This window comes from Procambarus clarkii, chromosome 47, assembly GCF_040958095.1.
Source record: "Procambarus clarkii isolate CNS0578487 chromosome 47, FALCON_Pclarkii_2.0, whole genome shotgun sequence".
In the NCBI taxonomy this organism is placed as follows: domain Eukaryota; kingdom Metazoa; phylum Arthropoda; class Malacostraca; order Decapoda; family Cambaridae; genus Procambarus; species Procambarus clarkii.
In genome coordinates, this window is record NC_091196.1 from 8210054 (window position 1) to 8222802 (window position 12749).

At 39.1% G+C, this 12749-nt stretch overlaps 1 protein-coding gene across 1 annotated transcript; it reads left to right on the plus strand.

Annotated features, from left to right (window-relative positions):
- Positions 1-325: 325 nt before the first annotated feature.
- Positions 326-1798, plus strand: LOC138350734 (GATA zinc finger domain-containing protein 4-like). Its single transcript, XM_069301942.1, has 3 exons — positions 326-430; positions 1199-1345; positions 1592-1798. The coding sequence occupies exons 1-3, from the start codon at positions 326-328 to the stop codon at positions 1796-1798; spliced, it is 459 nt and encodes a 152-aa protein (XP_069158043.1).
- Positions 1799-12749: the final 10951 nt, after the last annotated feature.

Below are 12749 nucleotides of genomic sequence, written 5' to 3' on the forward strand. Positions count from 1 at the left end.
CTCTCTCTCTCTCTCTCTCTCTCTCTCTCTCTCTCTCTCTCTCTCTCTCTCTCTCTCTCTCTCTCTCTCTCTCTTAAAATTTAATTAACGTAATTTAAAACGTGTCCAAAACAATGAAATGTCGTTTTTAGGACGTTTTGAAAACGGGAAAATGTTTAGTGGGAAGAGGCTGAATTAGCCTGGGAATGTGAACGAGAACAACGCCAGCTACAAGAAGAAAAAGCTGAAATACAACGTGCGCGTTAACAAGAACAATTCTGGCTCTACGAACAAAAAGCTGAATTAGAACGTGTATGTGAACAAGAACGACTCCAGACGCTGCAACATGAAGCTGAACGTCAACAAGCTGACCTGCAACGCCAACGTCAAGAACAAGAAGCTGAACTACAACGTCAACGTCAAGAACAAGAAGCTGAACTACAACGTCAACGTCAAGAACAAGAAGCTGAACTACAACGTCAACGTCAAGAACAAGAAGCTGACTTACAACGTCAACGTCAAGAACAAGAAGCTGAACTATAACGTCAACGTCAAGAACAAGAAGCTGAACTACAACGTCAACGTCAAGAACAAGAAGCTGAACTACAACGTCAACGTCAAGAACAAGAAGTTGAACTACAACGTCAACGTCAAGAACAAGAAGCTGACTTACAACGTCAACGTCAAGAACAAGAAGCTGAACTACAACGTCAAGAACAAGAAGCTGGCCTACAACGTCAACGTCAAGAACAAGAAGTTGAACTACAACGTCAACGTCAAGAACAAGAAGCTGACTTACAACGTCAACGTCAAGAACAAGAAGCTGAACTACAACGTCAACGTCAAGAACAAGAAGCTGAACTACAACGTCAAGAACAAGAAGCTGGCCTACAACGTCAACGTCAAGAACAAGAAGTTGAACTACAACGTCAACGTCAAGAACAAGAAGCTGACTTACAACGTCAACGTCAAGAACAAGAAGCTGAACTACAACGTCAACGTCAAGAAGAAGAAGCTGACTTACAACGTCAACGTCAAGAACAAGAAGCTGAACTACAACGTCAAGAACAAGAAGCTGAACTACAACGTCAAGAACAAGAAGCTGAACTACAACGTCAACGTCAAGAACAAGAAGCTGAACTACAACGTCAAGAACAAGAAGCTGAACTACAACGTCAAGAACAAGAAGCTGAACTACAACGTCAACGTCAAGAACAAGAAGCTGAACTACAACGTCAAGAACAAGAAGCTGGCCTACAACGTCAACGTCAAGAACAAGAAGCTGAACAACAACGTCAACGCCAAGAACAAGAAGCTGGCCTACAACGTCAACGTCAAGAACAAGAAGTTGAACTACAACGTCAACGTCAAGAACAAGAAGCTGACTTACAACGTCAACGTCAAGAACAAGAAGCTGAACTACAACGTCAACGTCAAGAACAAGAAGCTGACTTACAACGTCAACGTCAAGAACAAGAAGCTGAACTACAACGTCAAGAACAAGAAGCTGAACTACAACGTCAAGAACAAGAAGCTGAACTACAACGTCAACGTCAAGAACAAGAAGCTGAACTACAACGTCAAGAACAAGAAGCTGAACTACAACGTCAAGAACAAGAAGCTGAACTACAACGTCAACGTCAAGAACAAGAAGCTGAACAACAACGTCAACGCCAAGAACAAGAAGCTGAACTACAACATCAACGTCAAGAACAAGAAGCTGGCCTACAACGTCAACGTCAAGAACAAGAAGCTGAACTACAACGTCAACGTCAAGAACAAGAAGCTGAACTACAACATCAACGTCAAGAACAAGTAGCTGACTTCCGTCGTCGAAGAGAAGTAGAACTACTGCAAATCCTAGCTGAAGAGCTTCAACTCAAGAGACAACAAGATGAGGATGGAGTTTGCATCACGTTATGCTTGGAACAAGGTAGATCAGACACCGTGCTCGAGTTCCGGCGCCAGGAGTTAGAACTTGAAAGTACCCACCTCTCTCAGCGCCGTGAAGCAGAAGCCAACTTACCAGTATGTTTTAAGCCTACAAATTGTATTAATATGATGCCGCCTTTTGTAGAGGCAGAAGTAGACTCATTTTTTTGTCATTCGAGGCCTTGGCCACCCAGTTACAATGGCCTAGGAATCAATGGTCTATACTTCTCAGGTCACATCTACAGGAAGAGCTGTCTTATCTCTCATTACTCTTGCAAACGAGACTGACTACGATATACTCAAGTAAGCAGTCCTTGACGCCTATTTACTTTCCACTGAGAGCTACCAACGACGCTTCAGGGACTATATAAAAACTCAGACTCAAATCTACGTGGAGTTTGTGCAGACCAAAACCAGGTATTTTTTAAAATGATTAGAATCAGCTCAGGTGACCACATTTCAAGAACTTATCAATTTAATACTGATGGAAGCGTTTACCCGCTGAGTACCAAACCCCATACGAGTATATATCTGGCAGATTACGAACCTCAGTAAATGTGCACAGTTAGCTGTTACTTACAGTTTAATTCATAAATCTTTTGACTCAGGTTACAGTAAACCATCTTGGTCCAGTCAAGCTTCACCTAAAGTAAGTCGTAAAGACACTAACTATGCACTTTACTGTCGTTACTACAAAACATATGGACACCTCATTGACCAGTGTCCAAATCCTAAGTGTAAAACCACTAGTACAGTTTCAACTAAGCCAAAGCATCCACCCACTAAGCCTACCAAAACTGTGCTACATGTAAATGTTCCTGTTAGTGATCTTGCTGTATTTGATAGACATGTGTATCCAGGAACTGTGTCAGCCAATGGTGAAGATTTCGAGGGTAAGAGCCCAATACGCATCTTGAGGGTCACAGCTTTGCTGCAGTCTATTGTACTAAAAGCCGCTGCACCTCAAGTCACCTACACTGGAGAAACTGTCCTGATCACTGACCTTACTGCAACTACACCATACCCGCTCCTCACAGTCTACCTGGAGTGTCCATTTATTCGTGGAAAGGTCCAAGTCGCTATTCGGGGAAAAACCTTTCCCCATGCCAGGAATTTAACTTCTCCTGGGTAACGACTTAGCCAACCAGCAAGATTCCACCAATTTGATCATCTGTGACAAACTCCAGGTATGTGATTCGGCCACGGAAGAAGATCCCGCTATGATTTTTTGCAGCAGAGGAAGAAGAAACCGTGACAGAAGAATCAGCAGACATCTCCCAGCCTGTTCTAGTGATTACCCGTGCTCAAGCCGCTCAACCACAACACGTAGCAGCAGCTGTCCATGACCGTCATGACATGATAGCATGACCGTCCAGTGGAGTAGCTCTGACCTTAAGACGTATGGGTCGCATTGTGACCACACTGCGCCTTTGAGATGTGTGGGAGATGTCTCTTCCGACCTCTGTCCCTGCCGACCTCAGGTATATGAAGAAAGATTAACATAGCTTATATTGCATTCACTGGAAAGGCGAAGAGTTAGGGGGTGACATGATAGAGGTTTACAAGTGGATGAATGGACATAACAAAGGAGATATTAATAGGGTATTAAAAGTATCAACACAAAACAGAACACGAAACAATGGGTATAAATTGGATAAGTTTAGATTTAGGAAAGACTTGGATAAATACCGGTTCGGTAACAGGGTTGTTGATTTGTGGAACCAATTACCGCGTATCGTGGTGGAGGTGGGGTCCCTCGATTGTTTCAAGCGCGGGTTGGACAAGTATATGAGTGGGATTGTGTGGTTATAGATAGGAGCTGCCTCGTATGGGCCAATAGGCCATCTGCAGTTACCTTTGTTCTTATGTTCTTAAGATCTTCAATTAGTATGGTTTCCTGAAGGAGATACAAAGTGACTGTGGAACTCATTTCACCGGTGAGTTGTTTAAGAAAACCTTTCAGGAATTTAACATCACCCAAGTCTTGTCCAGTCCGTATCATCCTGCTTCACAGGGATCTCTGGAACGTAGCCATCAAACCATTAAGTCTTTGTTAAAGAAATTTTGTATTGATACTGAGAAGGATTGAGATAAGCAATTAGATCTCCTTATGTGTATTTTCAGAAGTCTTCCTTATGAGTCCCTTGGAGTAACTCCTTATGAGATGCTCTACGGTCGTAAGTGTCGTGGTCCTCTTAAAGCTTTTAAATATTCCTTGACGTCAACCACTTTCAGTGATTCCCTTAATGTGCCTCAGTTTCTTAAAAACTTGAACAATTACACAAGTTTGCTAGTGCTAATTTACTGATCTCCCAACATAAGATGAAAGTACACTTTGACAAGAACACTAAAGTAAGAAAGTTTAATGTAGGAGACTTCGTTCTAGCCTATTTTCCTATCCCAACCTCTCCATTTAAAAGTAAATTTTAGAGAACCTTATTGGATCAAAGAATGCAAGAACAACAACAACTACATTCTAGAGACTCCGGACCGGCGTCGCAAGACACAACTTTGCCACGTCAACCTGCTCAAGAGTTATCAAGGTAATCCGCCACCAGTGTTATTATCTCTATCTGTTTTTACCGAGAGGTATCCCAACAGTGATACATACCATGCTACCTCTCCATCCGAGTGTAAAAATAATATCGAGACCATGAAGACTAACAGTGAGATTTTAAAAGATCTTCCCAAATACCTTGAACATTCTAACAATAGTCCTCCTGGGATTAAACTGCTTTCTACCCATAAAAAACTGTTTCAAGACACTCCGCAGGAATGTAATTTAGTGCAACATGATATCCAGCTGCTTCCTGATACGATGCCCATCTGTCAACCTTACTACCGCATCAGTTTACAGAAGAGAGAAACCATGTTCGCAGATGTATAGTACCTCCTCAGCAATGGATTAGCTATACCTTGTGAGTCTCCTTGGGCTTTACCATGCATATTGGTTCAAAAACCATATGGCAAGGTAAGGCTGGGCACCGATTATAGGAAGTTATAAGCAGTTACCATCAAAGACTCTTATCCTTTACCTCGCATCGACGACATCTTAGATGCAATAGGTAACGCCACTTATTTGTCCCAAATAGATCTCTTAATTAAAGGGCTACTACCAAATCAAAGTTTCTGAGCGTGCTAAAGATATCTCAGCTTTTATCACTCCTTTTGGCCTTTTTAGGTATGAACGGTTACCTTTTGGACTTTGCAATGCCCCGGCTACATTCCAGCGAGCTGTCAACCTCGTCATTCAAGATCTTGACAACACCTATGCCTACCTGTACGACATCGTTGTAGCGACCAACTCGTGGGAAGAACATCTTGACCGACTACAACGACTGTTCTACAAGCTTCTCCAGGCTGGTCTCACCATTAATATGGGCAAGTCCACGTTTACTAAACGTAAAGTACAATACCTTGGTCATGTTATAGGCAGTAGAAGCTTAACACCTTTAGACATACATCTTCAAGTCATCCAAAAATATCCACAGCCCACTTCTCGTAAACAACTTATGAGATTCTTGGGACTAGCGTCCTACTATCGTAGGTTCTGCAAGAACTTCAGCATAGTTGCCTCACCTTTAATAAACATTACCAGCCCTAAAAGGAAATACATTTGGACCAACTCACAATCCATTGCCTTCGAACAATTGAAAACTTTGCTGTGTACTAACCCTATTCTCGCCTCTCCAGATGTGAAACAACCCTTCATCCTTAATGTTGATGTCAGCAGCACCGGCATTGGGGGTGTCCTGATGCAGCAGAGAAAGGGGGAAGTCCTACCAGTCACCTACTACAGCTACAAGCTGAAGCCTCATCAACAAAACTACAGCACAATAGAGGAGCTACTCGCCATCGTCCTATGCTTGCAACGATATGAACCTTACCTTCAAGAACACCACCCCATTGTAACAAACTAGGTTGTTGTAGGAATGATCCAGAATGGAGAGTGACTTGGTCCTCAGTGAGGTTGATTCATGTAAGGTTCAGGCAGCCGTCTCTTGGTCGTGGAATTGTCATAGGTCCTCCATATAACGTGAAAGTGAGGACCAAGTCACTCTCCTAAATCTGGGTATAAACTATCACGTTATGTCCAGACCAAGTGAGATGGCCCGGAAAGTGGAGTTGGAGATCCTGTTGGACGACATATTCGACCTCGAGACACAAAAGAAGGTCACCACCAAAGACACCTTAAAAAGAAGGTTTTGGTGGTTGATAGTGTTAAAAGCCTTACACAGGTCCACAAATAAGCCAGCAGGGAACTCATTTTTATCAAGAGTTAATTTGTATCAAGTTAATTATACTAATAAGCACATCGTTAGTGCCTTTTGGGGGTCTGAAGCCATATTGACAAATGATAAGTATATTGAGTTTGGCTAGATAAGAGACAATCTGCTTGTAGATTAGTTTTTCAAATATTTTTGACAAGTTTGGCAGAATTGATATAGGTCTGAAGTTGTTGACATCAGTGGGATCACCACATAGGTGGACAGGGGTTACTCTCGCTTTCTTTTTGTAGAATATCTGAAAAGGTTTGGAGTTCAAGTGACATGTTGAAGAGCAATGCAATGGCAGGAGCTAAAGATCTGGAGGCTTTTTTGTAAATCAGAGTTGGTATCTCCTCAAGGGCACTAGTCTTGGTTTTAAGGGAAGGGATTATGTCAGTAACATCAGTGGAATTAGTAGGCAATAGGTACAGAGACTTTAGATAGTTACCTGTAAGATAGTCCTGAATATTAGTACTGGAAGATGGAATATCATTTGTAAGGGATGACCCAATGGAAGAGAAGAACCTATTGAACTCAAAAGCAGTATCAGAGGCTGAAAGCTGACCATTGTTATTTGACAGGAGCATTGGTTTGTTATTTAAAATCTTCTTAGATCCCAATATTTGTTATATTGTGCTCCATGTTTTCTTAATGTTGCCCTTTGTGTGGGTAAATTTATCTTCGTAGTATTTAATTTTGGCTCTTCTAATTATTTTAGATAGCAATGATGAGTAATTCTCTGAAAATTCTTTGGAGACGATTCTTAACCTATACTTCTTCTCAATCTCATGTTTTTTATTAATGGATTTAAGTATCCCCTTTGTAAGCCAAGGATTGTTTAGCCTTTTAGTTGTGACTTCTTTCGTTAGCATAGGACAGTGGGTGTTATAAAGGCTGAGGGTTTTTTGTAGAAAAGATTGCACTGCTAGGTTGATGTCCACTATGTTTCCTAATTCGGATTCCCAGTTATATTAGGATATTAACAGCAACAGCTATAAAATTGCCTATAGCAGTTTCATTATGCAGCCTAAAGCTTATCTCCCTTGTCTCTAAAAGGTGGTTTGTTAATGTTGGTTAGGAGAAATGTGGGGTAATAGTCTGTAGTGCTGTCGATGATTATCCCTGAAGTAAGAGGAGAGGTTATGTTAGTCCAGGTGTGTTCAAAAGCCGTGGCATTTCTATCAGTGATTCTAGTAGGTCTAGTAGATTAAGGGTATGAGGAAGCAGGAATTCATACAGTTGAGGAAACTAACTGCAGGAGAGTTATCAGGCTCGCAGAGGTCAACGTTAAAACCCCCAGAAATAATTCTTAAATTAAGTGGTTTTTGTTCAGTCTGTTCTCTAGTATTAGATTTCTCAGGTTAGAGTTAAATTCAGTCACATCAGTGTTAGGAATCCTGTAGACTGCTCCCACAGTCAGGACAGCCTCGCTACTCCGGAATCTGAAACAGGCAAATATATACTCTCCATAAGGGTCTCTAGATTTAATTACTTTTAAGCAAGTCAGTGCATGGTGGTAGTAAAGAGAAGTACCACCACCCTCTTTGTATAGGACGACAGTTGTGAATAGCTGAGTAGTTAGGTATGTTGTAGAGTTGAGAAGTGTCCTCCCTTTAACCACGTTTCAGTAAACACAATAAAACAGAATTTGTTGTCAACTGTTTGAATCAGGGCATTAACATCATCAAAGTGTTTGCTTAGAGATCTTACATTCAAGTTAATTACAGAAACATTGTGATTACACGCTATAACATTGTTTACATCATATGCTGTATAATACCTACAATTTTGATCATTAAATTGATGATTGTCATAGATACTAGATAAGAGATTAAGGTCTGGGTCTATAATAGTTTGCATAAGAGGGCTGTTTTAGAGAAAAACCAAAAAAGACAATTAATAATAAAAGAACTAGCTATAAAAAAATATAAAACTATACACAAAAATGAGGTAGGTTGCTTAAAGGTACTTTCAGGTACACTGAAGTTAATAATTTGCACTAATGATCAAAATTGCACAGACAATATATACAATATATACAGGCAGTATATATTGCACAGGCAATATATACATCAGTGATCTGCCTAATGTCTGTAACATGCTTAAACCTATATTATTTGGTTGATGATATTACCCTCTCATCCACTCTGACCCCAACCCACTCATATTAAATAATGTTGAAACAATGAATTAAAAAAGTCCACTTGTGGATGTCAACCAACAAACTCACACTAAACATGGAAAAGACCTACTACATCTTATTTGGAAGCAAATCAACAAATGCAATTTAGCCTCAGACGGACAATGTTAATATTAGCAGTAAAAATGATGGAAAGTTCCTTGGCCTATACTTAAGACAAGAGACTTAACTTCAGTAACCCTCATATAAAATGTTACTAAAAAAGTTCTAAAACAGATGGTATACTCTCTAGGATCAATTATTATGTACCCTACTCTGCTTTCCTCTCACTCTATTATACCCCTATCTTACATATGGTATCTGTGCATCGGGGTTCAACCTCTGTAAACTATCTCAAGCGATTATCACCCAGCAAAAATCTGCTATCAGGGCAATACACACAGTTCCCAGCTTAAATCCTTAAACACGCTAAACATAAATTCACTCCATTCATTCTCTTGTGTCAATTATATTTATAAAACCCTTTTCATAAGTGCAAACCCTGTTCTGAATTTCTTCCTGGACAGATGTAATGGAACACATACTCACCACGCCAGACATAAATATCTCTTTGATATTCCCAAAGTCAAACTTAATCTGTGTAAACACTATATGCAAATATAGGAACTTAGTCTATGATACTCACTCCCAAATGAATTGAAAAGCTGTACAACCTTTTCCTTATTCAAAAATAAAACCAAAAAGTACCTAATTTCATCTTCATAGTTTCCTACCCAGTGCTTTGACTTGCACAGTATCTATTGCTACTCAATTCCCCAATATATGTACCTAAGCCATAATTACCATTGTTATCTTTGATATCATCTGATATCGTGGCTGTTATATTGAGTGCATATTCTACTGCATTATTTCTTGAAATGATCCTCAATTTGTGCCACAATAAACCAATGTATTACCCTGAAATTTTTCAAATCTAACTCAAATTCAAATGTTTATTCAGGTAAAGTACATACATACAAGGGGTGATACAAATATTGATGAATTTATAGATAGAGTTAGTACATACAATGCCTAAAGCCACTATTACGCATAGAGTTTCGGGCAGAAGTTTTTTATCCTAATGTACCTAGTAATCCTTGTTCATTATAGTGTATTATTATTATTGTGTATTAATCTAATTTATTTATTTATTTATTTATTTACTTATTTATTTATTTATTTATTTATTTATTTATTTATTTATTTATTTATTTATTTATGCATATACAAGAAGGTACATTGGGAATGTGAGGATACATAAAATGGTAATTACAGTCTTGCAAAGCCACTAGTACGCGCAACGTTTCGGGCAGGTCCTTAATAATAAATAAATAAATAAATATGTTTATTCAGGTAAGGTACATACATACAAGTGATGTTACATTAATGGATTGATATATAGATAGAGCTAGTACATACAATGCCTAAAGCCACTATTACGCAATGCGTTTCGGGCAAGAAAACATTAATATCTAGAACTTAATACTAATTGAGCATAAAGAATAAAAAGTGTTGAGAACAAATACAAATAAAGATAAAATAAAGGGGGAACATGACTGAAAAGGCAGCACAAATACAATAGGTTGACAAACAGTGTTGATTAACAAAAATAACAGACATGGGTTGACAATAGAGGAGTGAGGTAGGTTACAGGGAATTTATTAGGTAGTGTTTAGTTTTTATCTTAAACTGGTTGAGAGAGGTACAGTCTTTAACGTGGTTGGGAAGGTCATTCCACATTCTGGGTCCCTTGATTTGTAGAGCATTTCTAGTTTGATTAAGTCGTACTCTAGGAATATCAAAACTGTATTTATTTCTGGTGTGGTGCTCATGGGTTCTGTTACAACCTTCAAGGAAGCTTTTGAGTTCAGGATTGGCATTACAGTTCAGCGTTTTAAATATGTATAATACACAAGAGAGAATGTGCAGTGACTTAATATCTAACATATTCAGAGATTTGAGTAAGGGTACCGAGTGATGTCTGGGGCCAGAGTTGGATATTGTCCTAATAGCAGCTTTGTGTTGAAAATAATTTCAAAATTTATATAACAAAAAATGGTAACAGTTACATGGCAATACAAAAAAAGATGAGAGAAAATTGTAGGTACAGTATATTAAAGCACATAGGTAGCTAAGATTGATTGCAATGACAGCTTGAATGGTAGTTGACAAAAACTGGTAGGCACAATACAGCACATGGCTAGCACATAAAAGAAGACAGCAATGAACACAATGATCAGGTTGTTTGGGTTAAATACATAAAAATTAGGAGATTGGGTAACACTAGGTACAGAGCAAATTTAAAGCTCAGTGTAGGAAACTAAGAAGATGAAATTAGGTACTTTTTGGTTTTGCTTTTAAATAAGACAAAAGTTTTACAGTTTTTCAATTCACTAGGGAGTGAGTTCATTAGACTAGGTCCCTTAATTTGCATAGAGTGTTTACACAGATTAAGTTCGACCCTGGGGATATCAAAGATATATTTATTTCTGGTGTGGTGATAATGGGTCCTATTAAATCTGTCCAGGGAGAGTTTCAGAGCATGGTTTGCATTTAAGAACAGGGTTTTGTAAATGTAGTTGAGACAGGAGAATGTGTGGAGGGAGTTAATATTTAGCAAGTTTAGGGATTTAAACAAGGGAGCTGAGTGTTGTCTGAAAGCAGAGTTAGTTATTATTCTGATAGCAGATTTTTGCTGCGTGATGATGGGTTTAAGGTGGTTTACAGTGGTAGACCCCCATGCACAGATACCATAATTAAGATAGGGGTAGATTAGTGCATAATATAGTGAGAGGAGAGCAGAGTTAGGAACATAATATCTGATTTTGGAGAGTATACCAACTGTCTTAGAGACTTTCTTGGTAATGTGTTGAATGTGGGTGCTGAAGTTGAGTCTCTTGTCTAGAAATAGGCCAAGAAACTTGCCATCATTTTTATTACTGATGTTAATGTTGGCTATCTGTAGCTGAATTGCATTTGATGATTTGCTTCCAAATAAGATGTAGTAAGTCTTTTTGATGTTTAATGTTAGTTTGTTCGTTGACATCCATAAGTGGACTTTTTTTAATTCATTATTCACAACATTACTTAGTGTATGTGGGTTGAGGTAAACTGTGAGTCTGGTGGAAGATTACCATAGTTGGTGGTGGACGCTCAAGCATCGCCACGGATAAAGAAAACGATGGTTAGCGATCATTAAGTGGTACGCTTGAGTCTACCATAAAAGAAAATTAATTTTCTTAGTCACATTTAAATTAAAAGTTTTTAAATTAAATATTCGTAATTTTCTCCTGCTTAGAAAAAAAACATTACTTAAATTAAGCTAATTGTAGAATCTAAATTTGAAAAAATTGTTAGGAAATCTTGTATATACTTATTATATAAAATATATTATAATATACGAGACTGCAACACTTTATTATTCATGATAATTTTTAACTAAATTAGTGTCCAAGCACTTATTATCATCTCTAGAACGTAGTTTTGTAGGATATTTTGGATGCCCACTGGGCATAAAATACACGAGACATTACCTGTCACGTAGGGTAATGTCGCAACGCCACACATCTTCAGTATTGATACTGGTAATGGCTCAAAAGGGCCACCACTTACCGGCTATTCATGCCCGTGCCACCATATGGGTTGCTTAATCTTCATCAATCAGTCGGGGATAAAAACTACACTTTACTATCTGTACTGACAGTAGGAGAGATAGTTGCTGTGGGGAAATGGTAGAGGCAGTCTGGCTCAGTGATAGACAATTGTGTACTAGGACTGACGATTATTAATTAGTGAGGATGATTTTCAAGTACAGATGAAATGAAAAAAAAAAAGAGAAAAATTGCTGGGATCCACGAGAGAAAAAACCGGTGATGCAAACTCCCAGGAACTCTCAACAGGCAACCCTAACCAGCTGGACGCAAGAGACGCAGATTAAGAGAAGGAAGCGGCAACCCTAACCAGCAGGACGCAAGAGACGCAGATTAATAAAAGGAAGAGGCAACCCTAACCAGCAGGACGCAAGAGACGCAGATTAATAGAAGGAAGAGGCAGCCCCTAATTCCAGCAGGACGCAAGACACGCAGATTAATAAAAGGAAGAGGCAACCCTAACCAGCAGGACGCAAGAGACGCAGATTAATAGAAGGAAGCGGCTGTTGTTCCCTACAACAAGCCAACTGAACTTCCATCAAAAGCTGGAGTATTCGGTACGTCGGGCTAAGGAGTGTTTTGAATATGAACCACTATTCAAGGAGGGTCTTCACCAGCCCTACATAACAGGCAGACAGATTCACTACAAACGACAAGGAAGTGTGCAAGGAACTCAATCAGAAATTCCAGGAAGTCTTCACCTCAGAGCAAGGAGAAGTCCTAGAGTTTTTTTCAACTTCA